General features: G+C 40.0%; 1 protein-coding gene across 1 annotated transcript; it reads right to left on the bottom strand.

Moving 5' to 3' along the window:
- Positions 1-542: 542 nt before the first annotated feature.
- TMF1 (TATA element modulatory factor 1) lies at positions 543-19,706 on the bottom strand. The gene is made up of 17 exons (XM_055708638.1): positions 19,410-19,706; positions 15,706-16,946; positions 13,926-14,029; positions 12,928-13,054; positions 11,878-11,983; positions 11,086-11,228; positions 10,342-10,508; positions 9,986-10,142; positions 9,396-9,488; positions 8,605-8,761; positions 7,680-7,872; positions 7,271-7,340; positions 7,099-7,191; positions 5,929-6,039; positions 5,144-5,290; positions 4,562-4,687; positions 543-3,723 (listed from the first exon to the last, which is right to left on the bottom strand). Exons 1-17 carry the CDS (start codon positions 19,549-19,551, stop codon positions 3,580-3,582), a joined length of 3,321 nt encoding a protein of 1,106 aa, XP_055564613.1. The 5' UTR covers positions 19,552-19,706; the 3' UTR covers positions 543-3,579.
- Between the last annotated feature and the right edge of the window lie 234 nt (positions 19,707-19,940).

Here is a 19,940-nt window from a genome sequence, read left to right on the forward strand (position 1 = left end):
CGCTGCCGGAAACAAAGCGCTGCCGCCGCACCGGGAGCGGTCCGGGGCGCGGAGGGAAACGGCCTTTTCCTGCCGCCGCTCAGCAGGAGCCCCCCGCCTGAGGCGGCCCCGCGGAGCCCGGCTGTCATACGGCGAGCGACAGCCCCGCCGCCGTCAGAAGCGATCCTCGCCCAGGGTGGCACGGCCGCCTGTGCCCGGTCCCCGCTCTGCCGCCCGGGCACGGCGCCCTCCCACCGCAGGTGCCGGGGGGGGGGCGGACAGCTCTGCCGGCGCCCCCCGCCTCGCCTGCCCCGGCAAAACGAATTCATCCCAGTTCCGCGTTATCTGTAATCCCACTGCTGCAGCGCATCCACCAGGAGCCAGCTCCCGCGCCTCGGTGCCCACCACAGCGCAGGACTTCAGCTGGCACCCGTAGCTCTAAATTCAAACTACAGCTGATGTACTTCAACTTCAGCAATATTTCCCTTTCATACCAAGTGGTTCGCACGCACCCACCCACCACAAAACTATTTTTAAGTATTTTCTCAAAGAGAACCAGAGCATGCTCTTAGCACAAAATTTTATTTCACCCTGACCCAGGCTTTTTACAGTTTATACACATTTTACAGCTAAAACCCAAGGGTTCCAGTTCCACCCTGCAACAACCCATTCCCTTTCATATTCAGGATCATTATAGCCCTTAATAAAACAGATACGTAAATTTCAACAGACGTGTAGCAAGACAAGAAGAATTGACAGAACTAACCTTAACTAAATGGACACCCAGGATCCTGCACTGGTGAAGGATGCAAGGGGGGGAGCGAGCGCCAGCTCAAACAGCCCCTCATCCCAACCCACCCACGGAGACCCTCGTCACCTCCCACAGACTAGGAAATGAGCCCCCTCTGTGCAGTATGCTTGGAGTAAGCCTTTAAAGAGCATTTCTGCATACTTGCATATGCAGTGGAAATGAGGTATGTTAGTTGCTTTCAGAGGGAATATCCACAAATAATAAACAGAAGCGGACGTTAGTATTCCAGGTCCTTTCATTTTGCATGTTACTCTTCTAGGCAACCTCAGTAATAGCAATGGACTTAAGGTGTCTGAGCAGACATTGATATTTCTTCAAAACAAACATACAAGATTTAGACCAAGGATGACCATACCAGAATAAAGTCTGTTATCTTCTAACAGCCACTTTGTTTTCTAAGGCTTTGATGATTAAGACACGGTAGGCCATCCGATTCTCATGCAATCGTAAAAGGTTGCACTAAACAGGAATAAAGAATCCAAAAATAGTCAATACAAATATTTACATCCACTTTTGTAAAATTTAAAAATCTAATACTCTTGACAAATGCTTTTATATCTAAAACAGTTAATGCTGACATGTTAACATTTCCCATTTACCTAAGCTCTTCCAGAAAACCCAAGATAGTCTGTGACATACTCAAAACTGCACCTGTCTCAGCCCTTCAGGAGCATCTACTCACACATTACACAGCAAGTGTTGCCTTCAGAAGCATTGGCAGAAATAGGTCCAAATAAAAGTTCAAAGGATTTTTTTTTTTTTAAGAAAATGCTGCATGTGTCTACCAAAACTATTAAAAAATGGTGAAAATCAGAAATTCATTGATTCAGTGCAATAGATAGAAGCTGACTAGAATCTCTAATGCCAGACCCTCATTACAAATTTGGGTTTTTTTAGAAAAGGCTGAACTTCTAACATTTGCACTTCATCATTTTAACTTACAGCAATTCCAGTAAGTTCCAACAAGTACTTTTACACAGTTTCTATTTGGGTTTTTGCATGGGTTTTTGTTGGGTTGTGGTAGGGTGGGGTTGAAACTTAGACCAACCAAACATGCTTCAATATCAAGGCAAAGTGTTAAATTCAGGTTTTAGAAGAAAAAAAGAAAAAATGATTTCACCTTGGTTCCCAAAACTAAAATGAAGACAGTAACAGGGCACTTCTTTCCCCGCTCCCCATGAAAAAAAGAAAAAAAAAAAAAAGAAAAAAGAAAGAAAGTCTTTTATTTTATTAAAGCAATTAAAGTTTCTATGACAGATGGGGATTTAAGACAAATTCTAGTGTTCTTGCTCTGTGGCTTTATTGAAATCCTCAGAGTAACTGCTCGAATCTCAAACTGAACTAGGCTTTTCCATGAACATACTCTTGCCTGTGTAACTTCAGTGACTAACTGTTCTCCCAATGAGGAATACATCTCTTAACACCCACAGAGAAGTCATATTACTGAAAGGCTTTTCTCCAGAAGCAAGTTCTCATCATTCACATCATTTCTCTCTCTCAGGCCACTGAATACACAAGCAGGAATTGAGCTCTCTAACACAAACGACAACATGCGAAGATGGGAAAAAACCCTCTCTCAATAGAGGCAATGGTATCACAAGCAAAGAAATTCAACTGCCGAGTATTTCACATGAATAACTATCACAGCTACAGTTCTGAGATGTAGCAAAAATATCTGCTGTCTGGAATGCAGAGAGGAAGACGCAAGCTTCTTCCCCCGATTCTCAGCATTCCCAAGGGTCCAATTCAAACATTTCCTCTGACATTACCAAAAATGCAGCTAAACTTCAAGCCATGTGGATGCTATTTGACCAATACCTTGCTTAAGGAATGACATGAGAAATACGCAGCAGCCACTGGAGAATTGCTTGAAAACTATATTAAGTCACAGTACAATTCTGCAAAAAGTCTAACCCTTGCTACTTATATACAAGGAACCATGAGAGCAGCAGCAATTTATTTAAAATAAAATTAAAAAAAAAAAAAATCAATTTCCAGCATTCTTCTGAACTGTTTTAGCTACTATCAAAGATCAGTATCCAAATCTAGAACAAATATTGAATAGTTCAGATTTCTGGTGTTAAAAGTTAAAGACATTTAGAATTATGAGCAGAGCTGCTGTCTCCAGACAGCTCATGAGAACGCAAGCAGTACACAAGATGAAGCCGTTCAAGTCTTATCTGAGTCTCACACTCTGCTTTAGAAGACTTAGTGTAAAATAGTCAGACTAATCTGATTTGTAAGAATAGAGAATTATCATCCTAACAGATTCAGAAGTTGCAAGTACAAATACCATTTTCCCATCATAAAAATATCTAACTATGCCTCAGAAAACAAGACACTGCTATTGTTATTAAAAATTAACGAACTGATGAGATTTTAGAAAAGCTCATATTAAGAACACTTAAGAAAGACGTCTAATGTCATTTTCATAGGCATACAGAGTTTATGAATCAAGGGCTGCTTTAGTAAAACTCATGCCTTCCAGTGCTGTCTCACAAGGTACAATCATCACTTCTGCTACTGTTTACAAGTAAAATGGTCCATCATTTAGCAAAAACTTAAATAAAGGGATGACTGAAAAAAAAATTAAATATTGCACAAATAACTTAACTGCAGACAGTACAAGACACTTAAAGCATTGATTTTTTTGTCAACATATGAACTCTATTATATAGTCACATTTTCTATAATACAGTTATTTTTACAAGACATTTAAATTCAGCATTTACATAAACCATTATCTTTACAATCTGTTATCATATAATGTTAAAGAGTTCCAGCAGGAATTAATTTTGCCTTTGTTTTAAAAGTTCATCTATCTGAGTCTTGTACATGTTTTTCACATCTTCAAGATCTAGTCGGAGCTCTTCCGCTTCCTCTGCTTTCTCTCCATACATCTGAAGAATTGTATTGTATCTTTGATCCAAATCCTGTAAGGACACAGTTTGTTACCTGACTGGTTTTCAACTTTAAAAAAGTTGCTACTAGGATAGTGTTTTACACTGTTAGGGAAAATGAGTGTAGCAGTATCTTATCAAAGTATAATTACTTTACAGTGAAGCACATAGCAGATTTCAAAAATATCTCATGCTTTGACTTTCTGAATATGGCCAGATTTATACTCTAGATAGAAAAGGAAGATGTTCCTAAGACACAGACCCTTGACTACAGAGAATTGATGCTGGCTTCAGAGGACGTACTGAAGCACCTTGAAGTTAACTGCTACAAGCATCAATTAGCAAACTGCACTAAGTTTCACTGCAGGAATGACCACAGTTTAATGTTTCATTGCGAAATTTATCAGCCTGTATTTACAGAACAACAATTTCCAAAATTATTCCCAAACTATTTGAATATTTCAATTTACTTTCTTAAACATTCAGAGGATTAAAACAGTTGTCCCATTACTTGTATCACTGCTGCACCTCATTCAGCTTCTGCATTAGACTCCCATAAATCCATGCTATGTATCAAAACACCTCCTTTACTAAAGACTACTTCCAGACAAGCATCTTGAATGAGACAAACAAAAAAAATGTTCTTTCCCTGATTTAGCATGCAATCTTATGCACCACACATTTCTAACAACTAAGTCACTACCTAGTTATGGAGTAGGCATTTTCATATTCTACTTTATATAAACATCACAGGCTCTTTGGTCATTTATGATTAGGGACAGATTCAAATATAATCCTAAATTGATAGGCATATTCCTAAAAAACCGCAAATATGTCAATTTTATACCAGTTGCAACAGAAATACACTTACCTTTAACTGTGTACGTAATTTTGGTATTTCCTTCACTTTTTCTTCAAGTTCATCATTTTGATTTGTTAATTTAACCAGTTCTTCTGCCATTATTGATCGAGTTTTCTCAAGGTTTCCAATTTCCAGCTAAAGGTAAACACTTTTAACAATTAGGAGGAGGGAAGAATTTGGTGTATTTATAAAACACCATATTAAAATACTCTGATATAGTAATTAAAGCTTTTTCTAAAGCCAGACTATGAAACAGCACACCTCAGATGCACCCTCATTTTCTTCACAAATCTAATCAGTGGTTTGGCTTTGGGGTTTTTTTCTTTTTCAGATAGACAACTGCAGTTGCCTGGATAGGTCCTTGCCAAAACAAGAAAGGCAGCAACAAATCCTTCTCTTGCTCATCTCTACATGTACCTCCAGGGGCTTTTCTGGTTAACAGAACTGTCATGAAAGGGGAAGAGTGAACGCACTCTGCTGTGAGGAGAGGGACCAAGCTTTTTGAATATAAACCCACTAATATAATATTGATTGCATTAGCATTTATACTTATAAATGCTGTGTTTGGTTACATAAGAGTAACTACAGTACCTGTAGATGTGAAATCTCTCCTTCTTTTAATTTTAGCTGTGATTGAAGATTTTCAATTATACTTGAACCTGCTCCCATCCTTATAGCATCATAAAGATTGCTCCCACTAGTAGCTATTGGCCCAAGTGAGTGATCATGAGGATCATCCTACAAAGAAAAGGTTAGAGAAGCTTAAAACAAGACAAAAACATGCATACTTTACAGTCTTCACTCTCCTGAAGTATTACATCATTTAAGGTTTAAAAATATAGTTATCAGGAAAACACTTCAATGCTTAAAAGTTTTTTAACTTCAACATTAATATTTAACATAAAAACAAAAGCTTCAGGTGAATACAGTTTGAGATAGCTCCATACTGGCAAGTTCTTATGTCACCTATACAACTGCCATTTAGCTTGGACATCAATAACCATAACAGACCACAACAGTCAGTAATACTGCCTAGGGAGCAGGGTTGTGCCCTAAACCATGATGGTTAGTAAAAATAAATCCTAAATAACTAGTGTTATTCAACTCTTCTAGATGAAATTAGACCTGTGAACTCAGCACCAACACATGCATAATTACTCCGCAATAAAAGCTGTAGTTTCACATTGTCTTTCACAGTTGTTTTACAATCATAAGACATCTTGTAAACAGGTTTCAGACATTTCTGCACAGGAATTACTTTGTCTAATGCAAATATGTTCTTGAAGAGCAATTTTCTACTAATAAAACTTCTTGAAGAAGAAAGCAAGCAAGCAGTCTGTCAAAACAAAAAGGCCAGTATAACTGATCTACGATACCTGCGAGAGGAAAGATGTCTGAAGACCTGCCATGTCAACTCCACTTATGGAACTAGAGCGTGACATAGTTGGAGTACTTGAAACAGTTTCAACTGTAAATGACTTCCGGTCCTTAAAATAAAAATAATAAAAAAAAAAAAAAATGCATACATCATCACCAGTCAGGTAAAGAAAAAAGTTTTCCAGGTGGCAAATGACAGATTCTGTAAAGAACAAACTGCCCTTTTCCACCACCAACCATAGAACAGTGTGACAGATAACTCTTCCCCTCTCCCTCACCACTAAAACATATGAAATTCCAACAATGAAGAATTTCTGTGCTACTAACACTTATGGCCTATCTTCAAGTTCTCAAAACTTTTCACGAAACAAAGACAGAAGTTGCAAGTTACACCAAAGGAATGTTTCTTTCAAGTAGCCAAAGGAGAATCAGAGGCAATTTTGTGTGCCCAAATGTATCACAGGAAGAATATCCTAAATCTAAAAGTATGTCTCTTTTTAGATGCATGTTAATAAATTTAAAAAAAAAAAATCTTCTTCATTTTCCACATGCTGATACCTTACTGATGTACCTTCCAAACAGGCTGACCTCTTTGTACAGGCAGCATCTGAAAGTATGCTAGCCTCTGAACAATAAAGCACTTGGATTTTAGAACTGGAAGTGGTAAGAAAGCAGTAATAGAAACAGTTCTACTTGAATGTTAACTGCTAATTAGAAGTCACAAAGCTACGGAGTATTAGGGACCGTTCTGTGACTTGTGACTTAAGCTGGAAAGCATGTGGTCACATGAAATGCAAAACAGGAATTCAGTGGAAGCAATGCTAAGTAGCCTAAGCAAAGAAAACAAGTAGGTCCAGAAGAAAAAGAATCCAAGAGCATTCAAAAAAGTCAGAAGATTATAACAATCATTATGCATATTTTATCCCTTCTCAGGTTAAATAGACTATTACTCAAGACTCATTTCAGCGAGTGTAACACAAGCACTTCTTTCACTGGAAGTAAAAGGCAGTCACAATACAGAAAAAGCCAAGTCTCTAATGCCTGGGCTGACAGTATATACTGTGTGGCTCTAAGTCCACTTTGTTGCTTACGACAGTTTCAGATTCTAGATATCTACTAAAATAATTATAGCATCATTAAGACTGAACAGAAATATTAGGGTTCAGTACCTTCTCCTTTGCTGCTTCTTGCACAAAAATTGCCTTCTTTCTTTCCTGTTCAACTTTCATCTTCTCCATTTCTAACTGTGTAGCTAGCAGTGTCTACAAAAATAAATACAGGTTGCTAATCTGATAGCTCAGACTTCAATAATAACATAGTTAAAGCTGAAGTAGGCAATACCTTTTCTTTCTTTGCATCTTCCAAGGTTTTTGCATATTCATCTTTGAGCCCTTCTAGTTCAATCTCATACCTACATTGAGAAAAGAAAGAGGTAGGGAAAGTCACTGAGTACCCCGTGTTTACACTGGATTCATATGCTTTTAAACAAACATAGCTTCAAAGGCTTTAGAACATTATGAAAGTAACAGCTTCAATCTTTAGAAGGAAACAAAGCAGCCTTTACAAGCTGGGCAACCTTATCAATTCCTGTCAACATTTGCAACATTTTGTCAACATTTTGCTCCTCAACACTCAAAAGAAACAACTCTTCCCGCTTGCACAAAGATCTGCTGCAGATTCTTGCCTTAAGAGATAGCTTACCCCCTTTCTACAATTTTAAAGAGATACTGTTAACCAAAATGCAACTCACCTACTGTTTTCGTTTTCCATTTTCTTCAATCTGTTTCTCTCCACTTCTAGCTGAGCCTGAAGACGTGTATTTTCTTGCCTTAAAAGACTATTCTGAGACTCAGTAGAAGACATCTGAATTTTATTAGAAAGAAGTTCTTCTGTAGCAGCCCGTTCTCTCTCAGCAGCTGCTGCTAGAAGAGTTTGAGACTCACCTAACATTAAGTAAAGAAAACCATAGAATTTAACTTGTTTTGTCAAGCATCTGTAAGACAGGCCATTTATTTATGCATCAAAATATAATTTGAGATTTTTTTAAATATACAGCTAATTTTTCTTTTTAAAAATACAGCTGGTTTCTATTTAAATAGAAATTATTTTCTACCATACAGTTAGAGGATCAAAGCAATGCAGAACAAGGAGACTTCATATTCACTTCTCCAGAACGCAACTAGATTGCCTCCAGAAAGGAAGCAAATTCTCTGGGTCCGTCTTTGGGCATTTTATGCATTTTTCATTTAAAGTAATAAATTACTACTGTATCAACAAATGTATGTCTCATTACCTATGCACTAAGTAAATGACTCCAACCTTTACAATATAGCACATAAGCACGAGGCTTGACAACTGAAAATGCTCATATACTTTCAGTGTCTCAGCAGGCATCCTTCCTTTAGATGCTGTAAGGACATGTACACCTTAACACCTCCACTGTGCAATCATGTTACATGGCATTTTCGGGGGTGTCAGTGAATTATCTGTCCAAGAACGTTAGCTGAATACTCCCCACACCATTTCATTTCCTTACAGGAAAACATTTTGTGCTTACATCTCCTGATCCACTATCTATGCTCTGAGCAAGTATCAAACCCTGTTCATTTACCTTCAGCCATCTCACATCTTCATCAAGAGCCTCACAGTTTAGTAAAAGCTAGAAACCCTCTTACCAAGTCTGTCAGAAAGGTTCTTTTCCAGTTTTTCCCATGCAGAGGTCTGTGCTCCCAGTGTGGCTTGCAGATTTTCTATCTGTCGGAGAAGTGGCCGTGTAGCAGATGTAACGCTTTGACTTAGTTCTTGATTCCGGCTCTCTGCTTCTTGGAGTCTCTAAGATCACATATTAAATACAATTAGGCTTTACAAATCATATAATGGATTGAAAGATTAATATAGAATTCAGCTAAACACATAGCAGTTGGCTTACATTCTAAAATTACTGCATTACTGTTGGTTTACATCCTAAAATTCATGTGTTCAAAGTCACAGTAAAGTGTGAAATTCCAAAATAGAAGCCTAACATTTTTAGATACGTGATAGAGGAACTGCCCAGAATTGTCCAGCCCTCTGGACATCACCTGAACCATTCTGGCAACAATCTATCTTCTGGACCTTAAGAACAATAAAAATATTCTCAAGAAGCAGCTAAAGAGCCATTCAAATGTATTTGCTAGCAATTTTACAGGACTATCACAAACTTAATGGCTGTACTTTGTCTTATACTAAAAGGACAGTATTCCAATTACGAGGCACTATAAAAAAATGTGATTTTGTTTTCAATATGTGATTGAAAAAACCCACTTCCTTTAATATTTTTATTGCTGTTCTACACAGGACAAGTACCACAGGTAACCAGGAAACAAAGCCTTTCTTTCAGGCTATTAATGTCATGATAGCATTTTACTTTCAGTTTTTAAAAGCCCTCTGGCACATACAAGTTGGCATCATCTATTTGCTGCAGTACCTGTTGTAATTCACCAATTTCCTGGCGTAAATAGTCTTCTTTTCTTGCTGCCTGCTGTTCTGCACGTTGCAGTGCTAGCCTCAGGTCCGCCACCTAAACAAGACATCATCACTAATCTCCTGTCCAGTTAACAGTACCACCTTATTAATTGTTACAGTCCTACACCATTTTTAAACACTGTTGGAGAGGCTATGTCTGTTTACAAGTTACAGGCTTAAGTTCTGCATGCACACAAATAGTTACACTGATCTATCTATCACTAAAAATTCTGTCCAACTATATTCCTTGAACTTTGCTTTATGCTAAGAGCGCTACAAACAACACAGAACCTGTCAAAAGTAATTTCATTTAAATAAATAAAATTTGAAGTATTATAAAACAGAATTGGGATTTTAAAGCTTAGCACAACTACCACTAAAGACTGAACAAGTTGACAGAAAAGAAATCCTTTGGGTATTTGCTAAGTACACAAAAATGAGTTCCACCTTATATTGCAGCTGGTTCATTATGTCAGATGCACACACCACCTGAGTGAGTACATTTATTTGTTTAATTAAAAAGGGTTTTTTTCCACCTCATCTAAGACCCACCTGAATAGCCAAAGCTTCTTGTTGCTGCCGAGCCTCATCCTGCGCTTTCTCCAGAGCTAACCCAAGCTCTTCCTTTGCCTTCATTTCCCGACTTAGGGCTGCTTCTTGTGCCTCACTGTCCTTTGTAGCATTAGCTTTATGAAGATCTGCAAGTTCCCTAGAGGAGGAAGGGGGGGGGGGGAGAGGAGAAAAATAAATAAATAAATAAAGAGTAGTTCATTTACAGTTACTACAATGGTAACAGAAACTTTGCAAATAACTTTTGTTATATATTAACATTTCACAAGCATTGCACAAGAAATAGACACAGAAGCTGAATGTACGGTTGAGTACAGGCACACAGGTTATCTGCTTACTTGTATGCACTGTCAAGTGCTGCCTGAACACTTCTGTTCCGTTCTTCAAGGTCTTCCACTTCTGCCTGAAGTTTAGCAAGATCCTTTTCTTGTCGCTCTACAACACTGTTCAGTTGTTTAATGCTGTCTCGATGCTGCTTCTCAAGGTCTTCCTTGCCATCAAGTACCTATCAGAGCACAAACAAGAAGCATGAGACTAATCCCAGCACACTTGGTAGACAATGCCATCCGAGGACAATGACAACTCCGGCAACTAGTTAGGATGAAGTTACACAAACGACTAAACTGATCAAACACTTCGCCAAAGAGAAAGGTTTTGCTCCCCCATCTTTCCCAGGGGAGGGGGGGGAGGTCATCATCACAGTTCCACATACTTCCTCATACTGGGTCTGCTGCTTCTAAGATCTTGATTCAATCACTAACCGAGGGGGGGAAGAAAAAAAGGGAAAAAAAAGCCCAAATTTTGCTGCTATAGGTTTTCCCAGCTATAAATGTAGCGCACTGAATTTTGTCAGCCCATCTGACAACCAGCAGTGCAGGTGCAAATAAGCAGCTGGAAAGATACCTGACCATAATTTTAAACTGTTCTGAGAACACACACAGAAATCACACCTCAGTATTCCAAAAACATGAAATAGAGAAATGTCCCAGAAAAGAAAAAAACCCCAGACTATCTAGAGCCTCTCTAAAAGGCTACTCTGCAGCTAATGCAAAAAGCATTAAAAAAAATTCCAAACATCTCACCTGCTTTAAATGCTGTAACTCCTCTTCCAATTCCTTAATCTTTTTATTCTGTTTTGTGTTAGTATTTTCTCTCTCTTTCTCTTTGGCTCTTAATTTCTTAATAATGTTGGAATTGTGCAGCTGCTGTTTGGAAAGCTTTTCTCCTGTGAAGAAAAGGAACATAACGCTAGTGCACATTGCTGTTACTCTGTGAACTCTCTATTCACATCTCCCCCTGCTCCTCGGTTCTGTGAAAATAATAATCAAGTATGTATGGAAATGCTTACTCGTACATTTTTTTCATGCAAGCTCTTAAGTTTTAAAACTACCTTATCCCTCAGATGGCCTTGCTATGCTAAGCTATAGTGAGATAGGGTAGGCAGTGAAAGGCTTTGAAAGTAAAGCAAATAAGCTCATAGTATCAGGGAAAAAATACCAAAATAGTCTGTTAATTTAGTAACAATATTACACTTCCAAAATTAAAAAGCAGTAATGGAGAAACTGTAGAAATGGCTTGAACAATGCCCTAGTTAGACTTCTGCCAAATGGAACATGGAGCATGGTTCTGCATGTTGCTTTTACCTCACAGCACCTTTCAATGCATGCTGCAGAAAGTACCCCGCTAGCCACCTGTATTTGACTGATCCCTCCTGCTGCTCTTTGCTCTTAGCTAAATGGTTCAATTGCTCAGAAACATTGAACATGCTTCAAATGTTGTATTTTTTCCCCACATAAAGAAGGCTCTATGTGAAGGCAGTATGTTTCAAATTATTCTACAAATTTTCACTATTAAAAAAAAAATTTAATTCTCACCTTCCTCCATTAATCCTTTGATTTGCTCTTCTTTTTCTTTCAATAATTCAGCGGTTTCATTGGTATTAAGTCGAGTAGCCAATTCTTCTTTAACAGTCTTTACTTCCTAAATAAAAGGATAAAATACTTAGGGACTATTTATTAAAACATACTTGGGAAAAACACACAGTAAGTTACACTGATCACCTTTTTCTTTTCCCCTCCCTTCCTCTCAAAAGGCTTTTCTTTGAAAACAATTTAGGTTAGAAGGGAACTCTGGAGATTATCTGATCAAATCAGATTGCTCAAAGCCTTATTCCATCAAGCTTTAAAAACCTCAAAGGATGGAGACTCCATAAATTCTCTGTACGATTTCTTCCAACTCCTCCTTCCATTTAATTTTCTATACTTTAAACTTTTGCAATGTAATAAAAATAAACTGTTGTATTCCACACTGGTATCCAATAGTTTTTATATTTTGAATTACTACTGGGCCAATGTTGTGACATGCACAGTGACAAAGTAACTATGAAGAGTATTTTTTTTTCTAGTTACAGATTTGAGTTTACTTTTCACAAACTAGTAATAAGCTAGGGAAATGTAACTCTGCGATACCAGGTCAAGAACATTTAAACTCCATAAACTTTGTTGCTGCAGACTTCTTTGCTCATTCCAAACTAATCTGTCATCAGTCCTTAACTTTCCTACCAGTTAAAACTCTAATGAAGCCATTCCCATTCTTTGCCACTTCTCTAGTCCATTCTTTTCCCTCACACCAATGCAAATGCATATATGGGTACAAGGTAAATGACAGGAGAAGTTAAACCTTTTTTTCCCCAGACTAACTTTAACTTAAATGAGTTCCCTAACTTGGTTCACAACACAGCTGCAAAAATACATGGGTCAACACCAAGCAGCCTGGGAGGCTTGAAACATCTTATTCTAGTTACTAATACCATGAGGTAGCACCTGTCAGTCTCACGATTCTTCTTAATTTTTATGAATCTACCCCAAGAAATTTAATTGTGTTCTAAACCAATAAACATTAATTTCACTAAAAAGCCAGACTACCTTTTTAGCTGCGTCTCTTTCTTTGCAGGCTAGCTGGAGCTTCTTTTCGGCATCCGCAATTCGCTGAGCAAACTCCTCTTTAAGAGATGAAAGGCTACTGCTCTCTTCTTTCATTCTAAACATTTCACTACATTTAAAATTAACATTTCAGAACAGTTGCATAGTTATGTGACATTCCAAGCAGTTTGCAACAGGTTGTTTTAAATGCTTTTAAAGGGGGGGGTGTTGCTTTTTTTATTTTATTTTACTTCACATTATCCAGAAGGCCAAAAAACCACATCTATATTAGAAGTACTAATCAAAGGTCTTTATTAATTCAGTAATTTACCCATGAAAACCATGAAATGCAGATTTACCCTAAATGTTTTGCCCTTTTTAATCAAGTTCTTTTTGACAAGGAAAATTGATTAAATGTATTTTTAAGTTAAGACCAATTTAGTTACTAAATAATACCTCCACATATTATCTGTAAATTTTTTAAACTTGATATTTGATCAGTAAACTGGTAAATCCAACTTTTCTTTTCTTTTTTTTTCTTTAAACTGAATTAAATAATGAATTCAGGTTTTTCCTATAACCAGACCTTTTACCACACTTTCACAGCCTACTTTTCAGTCAGCAAGTAACTTAGTAAATCAGGTTCACCCATCTGTATCAGCAAAGCCAGCCTCCCTTAATAGCTGAATCCAGTCTTCTAACAAAGACCTTTATTAACAGCCAAGTCTGACTCTACACTACGTTTGTCATTCCTACTGCTTGCTTACTGAAAAGTCTTTGACTAGCCTCTTCCCAAAAGAGATTTGGCCCCAGAAATAATGTGTCTTTAAAATAACACCATCACAGCACATGCAATCATTATTTCCACCTTTCCCAAACAGTGCACATCCCTTGCAACCTTTGTTCTAGTTATAAAGCTACTTGTTTTACAATATTGTCTACGGATTGTATTACAGTAAAGTTACAGTTACACCCACTACTGTGTATATTTTCATACTTACTCTTTTAGGTTATCATAAGCTTCTTCCAGGCGCGCCTTTTCTTTACTAGTACTTAATAACTGTATTTCCCTCTTCTCCAGTTTCTCAGTTAATGAATCAATCATCTGGACAATGTTTTTACAGATAAAGATCAGATGAATGGGACAATTAAAACACAGGAGGGGCAGGCTTCCCCTTTCCCCCCACCATTCCCTCCCAACACTATTTAAAGCTGAACTTCTCAATGTTTTTAGGAATTTGAGGTAAAAGTCAGTGAAAATTATCGTGTTTCTGCCACATTAATTTAGAACTAGGCAATATTTAAACCAGTTTTCTACAGGTGTGGAAATCCTACTAAGTAAGCACATGTTGCCTAGCTAAGTTCCTCAACAAAACCATCTATAGTTAAATCTGATTATAAATTAAGTTTTTAAACAGAGCTGATAGGTCTCTTCTGTGAAACGTTAGCACAAAGCAGCAAAACAGCATCAGATAAGGGAAGAAAACCGTCAGGCAGGGTCAAAATCTCTTAGCTCACATCATCAAAATATTTTTGTAATACCAGATTTCAGAAAGGTAAATGTAGTGAAATAACACAAACATACATGCAAATATAAACAAATGAAACATATTCTCTAAGTGTAATTCAACACAGCCAATGAAAGACAAAATCTGCTGTGGTCCATTACACTATTACCCACATCGTATAAACATTTAAGTTAGGAAAACTTATGGATAACAGTCCACAGCTTTGGAGTTCTCTATGGAATTTACACTGACATTCTGTAAAATTTACACAAAAAAATGCTTTCCTTAAAACACAGATTACACTGGGGTTTTAAGAACTTCCATAATAAGTACTGCTTTTCCCATATTACTAACAGAAACAGCATCAGTATTGCAAACATGCCTACAGGGCAAGGCCATCTACGTTTGGCACACAGACTGTGAGCAGAGCAAAACCCATGTCAAAGGGGCTTGGAAATTAAAAGCAATAGTAAAGGGACACTAAGTTGGCAAAGGAGATGGAAAAAAGATAGTTCATACAACACACTGGCAGAACTGGACAAAACACACTGCTTCAGAGCTCCAGCTCAGCCTTCCATATACTCGAGTATCCTACTCTGTCACATCTCCAGCCATTCTACCTATCTAAACTAGCCACACAAAATTCTTTTAATATATTCACTATCCATAACTATGCTTATCTTTTTCATTATAAAGCCTAGCACACCTTCTTTTCAAAAGTAAAGATAATTTCTGTTAAAACCAAACATTAATTTATGTAGTAAAAAGGATTTATTTACACTAGCTACTGCTATCCTCCAAGAACATGCATAATGCTCCTGGAATATAATAAAATTTTGACATTTTATAAGTCTGTAGAAAAAAACACTTTCAAATTATTATCTTGATTATTGCTCAAATATTAACAGCTTGTAGTTTCATAATTCAAACCAAAATACTTCAGGAAATCTCTTCCACCTTTCATGGGGCTGGGGGGCCCACCAAAGAATTAAAAGTAGCACATTTGACCTATCACGGCTTCCCATTTGCTAGCACTACTCACACTTCACAGTAATGATAACTAGGTGGATTAGGTGAAACCCCAAACTATTTGACCTGAGATTTCACCAGGATTATCCCACTGCAAAATATCAAGGACAGTTTTCTACAAGGTAAGGTAGTTCAGCATCAATTAATTCAATCAAATAAGGTGAATCTAATACCTATATAAGGCGATGATAGGAGTTTCATTTGTAACTAAAGGGTGTGTTTACAAAACACATTTTGCAATTACCTTTTTAAGCTCTTGTTTTTCAGTGTCCTCTTCTAACATTTTTCCAACGGCATCCTGCTGCGCCTCAGTCTCCTCTCTCACAATCTGTTCTTCAGCAGTTTGCACGGCAGCAACCAAAACATCTGGCTGCTCAGAATTAACAGGAGTTGCACTTCTCCCACTCTCTTCCATCTCAGCTTCCTCAGCATGTAAAACAGGAGCGTCATTCAAGTTTTCAGATTTATTTTTCAGGGCATCAACCGTTTCTGTCTTTGGCGCAGAAGGACTGACAGCAACAGATGCTGAAGCAGAAGCCCTGCCTGATAACTCATCATCTGAATTTATTTCACTTACACTTCTACTATCTAAAGACTGTACACTGAATGAATCAATTCTTTCAAAAGCATCAGAGGAGCAGCAGCTCTCGGTCAGTTTTTGGAAGTCATCTAAACGATTATAATCTGCACAGGCAGATGTAGATAAGAGCTGAAATGACGTCTGCATTAGATGAAGACTGGATTTTGAATCTGCAGCTTCTTGTCTTGAACCCACTGAGCTCTCACTTATTACACTTTCATGGTCCAGAACTTCAATATCACTAGTTGTGGATGTCCCCGAGGAGAAAGTGCTAATTGGAGGTGATGGAGTATTGCTTTGCCTGTCCTCAGTCTTTCTCTCCTTAGTTTCCAAACCCACGTCTTTTGCACCTGCATTAAGAGACTGTGAAGTGTTATCCAGTGCACCTCCCCTTCCATTCCCTCCTACACTGGATTTTTCATTAACAGCGTCTTCAGGTACTTCCAAATTTAGAGCAGACACCTTTTTGTCAGTGACTTCATTTGTGCTTTCTTCATGCTTGGCATTAGATTTAAGCACAGAATTCTCTTCTATTTTCCCCTTGGGAACATCAAGGTTTTTTAAGTCCACTAGGCCAGCTACAGAGCAATCCTTTACCTCTGCCTCTGTAGGCACTGGTACTTCCAGCTGACTGGGGTGTTGAGATTCCTTTAAAGTGCTTTTCACCTCCTCTTTGGGTCTCTGTGATTTGGTTGGAGGTTTGGATACCACCGGATTTTTCTGTATACTCTGAACGTCTGTTGGAGAGAGAAAGGCACTGAAGAAGTTTTCAGATTCATCTACTACCGTCCTCCTCACCGGCTTAGTGATTGCTGTTGGCGATATTGGCTGATTCTGTGGTTCTGTATTTGAACTTAAGCCCCAGGAAGATGTATCCCATCCTCCACTTATGAGAGAATTTGTTCCTAAAACAATAAAAAAAACAGAGAGGCAAGAATACTTCAAATGTATTCTTTTTCAGTATTTGTCTTTTTAGATGCAACAGTTCAGAAAAAATGTTTTCAGTATCATGTAACAAAGTGAATATTATACATGATTACAAACACCACCACTTTCATTACTACTTCCTTACAAAGCTTGGAACCGATTTTTAGACAAAGCAAAAGAAGCTTGAGGAAGACATGAAGTAATTCTCAAGTAAGACTTAAGGTGGACACAGACACCTCTAGAAAGTAGGAGCACCTGAATGGAAACAACTTGCTCCCTCCCTGTTTAAGAGTAACTTCAGCAAAGGCAGCAAGAAACCACACCGAACTTCCACCACTAATCCAAGAGAGAATTTCAGAAAGGAGATAGAGGGAAGTGTCTGGGAAGGGGACACAAGCTCACACAACATTCTAAAAGCTGTAAAGGCAAGCGTGAAGCCTGTTTGGGCACAAAAAGCAATCATTTCCTTTGAAAAGGGAGCAAGCAAAGGGGAATATCGCTGTCTGCTTTGTATAGTTATAGAAGGCTAAGCAAAACAATCTGAAAAACTGTAGTTTAAAAGCAGAGAATTAAACAGATTACAGGAGGATGAAACAATTACTAGGTCTTGAAAGCCATCTGCCAAGTAGCACACAAACACTGCATGCACCATTGCAAAAAACTGAGGGAACAAGCTTTTAATATTTGTATCATGTACACTGTAAGAAGGGTTCTTGCCCTTTCAATTTGTGAAATTTGCAATTTCAATTTTCCCTCAGAAACCAAACAACAGCATGAAGCTGACAACACACATTGTCAGCAGCACACACAAGATCATAGTTTTCTTCTTCCTGTGGTGAAATACTGAATTGATTAGTTCTGAAGCTGCCCTAAAACATCAACAGTTCCTATTATTGTATTTCTTGCAGGTCTTCTAGGACTTGTCAACAGAAAGAATAATAAGAATTTCAGCATCAAATTTCAGCATCCCAAGTAAGAAAGATAAATCAAAAAAATAGTATTAAAGTTGATTTTAGACCTACAAACATAATCTGGATAACATAACTATTTCAGGCTACTTAAAAACAAACTCACTTGATAAAGCAGCATCTGTTAAAAAACGCCAAGTTATAATATTTAAAGCAAACTACCACTTTTAGAAACTGTTCATAGCTGCTGGCCTCAAGATGTCAAATCAGATAATTACTGCTCTCATTGCCAAAAATACAACAAACATCTGATTTATTACTGCCCTGTCCATGATTCAATAGCTTCAGAAAAAGCTCTGCCAGTGAACTGTAACATTCAGAAAATATTTTGACTTCTTTTAAAAACAATCACATTTTCCTCGAAAAACATCTGCAGGCTGATCTTTGCTGCTTTCCTGATGAATTACAGAACTACTATAAATACTAAGATATAAAATAAATTTTTAAATTCTTTGGGCAAGTCTGAAGTTTTCATAAGCACGATGCAATCAATCTTCTACGAACAATTAGTATCGTTTAAGGTGACACTGGACTACTTGAGCGACTGCCAAGCCCTTGCTGCTACAAAAGAGAAAGACACGCAAAACTGACCCTACACTTTGCTGAACAACCAGCCTAGAAACGCTTTCAATAGTTGCAGATTTTGATTCTCAGAAATCCAGTTCTGCTGTGTGTATAGCCCGAAACAACCTCCTCCTACAACTACATGTCTTCTAGATATGCTGCACTGCACACTGTAGCAGGACGCTGTTTCCCGATGAGCTGTTTCCGACCCTTTTCTTTATCCATTCCTATCTGTAAGGCATTCTTTAGGGGGAAACGGGTTTCTAAGCAGAGGGCTCCTTTTTGCTCTTTCCTTTCCAAACAGCAGCTCGGGCCTGGTGGCTCTCAGGTCCTATGTCAGCCCACGCACAGCGGAGCCACTTCCCCATAACCGAGCCGGGACAGCCCTGCCACGGCCACATTCCCTCCGACAGGCGCCGGGAGGTGGGAACTTGGCGCCGCAGCCAGCGGGCACTCCGTGCTTTGCGTGGGGCAGGCTTCAGCTGCTCCTCCGCAACTCTGGGGCAAAGGGAGAACCCACGCGTGCCTCAAAGAGAACATAACACCCCCTTTTTGGCTACCTGAGAGGTTTTGTCATCTATTAGCGTCTCGGCAAAACAATAACGCCGTGAGCAGCACGGGTAAGGGGCGCAGTACCACCCTCCGCCGAGGCTGCCCGGCGGTCCCCCCCCCGCCTGCCAGGGCCGTGAGGCGCCGCGCAGGCCTCGCAGGCCGGGCTTGGGGCGGGGGGGACGGCCCAGTCTCCCCGGGGGTCACCCCCCGCCCGGGTGAGGGGGACAGACCGGGCGGGGGGGACGCTCCGCCCCGCGGCAAGGGCCGGGCCGGGCCGGAGGGAGGCCAGGGCGGCTCAGCCCGCCCCGCGGCCGGCGGCACAGGGTGGGGGGGCGGCCCGCCGCCGGCCGCACTCACCGTCACCGTAGTCGGGGATGACGGCGTCGGGCCAGGGGCTCTCCTCGGCCTGGATGTCCAGCACCCGGTCGATGGACTTCTGGGCCTGCGACAGCGCCTGCTTGGCGAAGCTGGACAGCTGCGAAGCGTTGAACCAGCTCATCCTCCGCGTCCCCGGGCCCGTGCGGAGGCAGCGGCACCGGGCACAAGCAGCGGAGGCGGACGGTAAGCCCAGCTGCCCTCAGAGCCCGCGGCCCGGCGGCGGGGCCCGGCGGCGCTCGGCGCGGCGCGGCGGGGAGGGGAGGGGGGGGCAGGGCGGCCCCGCGCCTGCGCGCGGCCGGGCTCCACGTCGCAAGCGGGGCCACGCGCAGCCGCCCGCCGGCGGCGCTGAGGAGGCGGGGCCAGGGCCGGGGCGGCACGGCGGGGTGGCGAGCACGGCCGCCCCTCCCGGCCTCCCTCGGCCTCCGAGCGCCAGCAGCGACCCCCGGCCCGCCGCTGTGCCGCCCCCCCCCCCCCCCCGCTTGCGTGGGGCCTTTTAGCGCTTCCAAACAC

Source organism: Falco cherrug, chromosome 4 (assembly GCF_023634085.1).
Source record: "Falco cherrug isolate bFalChe1 chromosome 4, bFalChe1.pri, whole genome shotgun sequence".
Classification (NCBI taxonomy): domain Eukaryota; kingdom Metazoa; phylum Chordata; class Aves; order Falconiformes; family Falconidae; genus Falco; species Falco cherrug.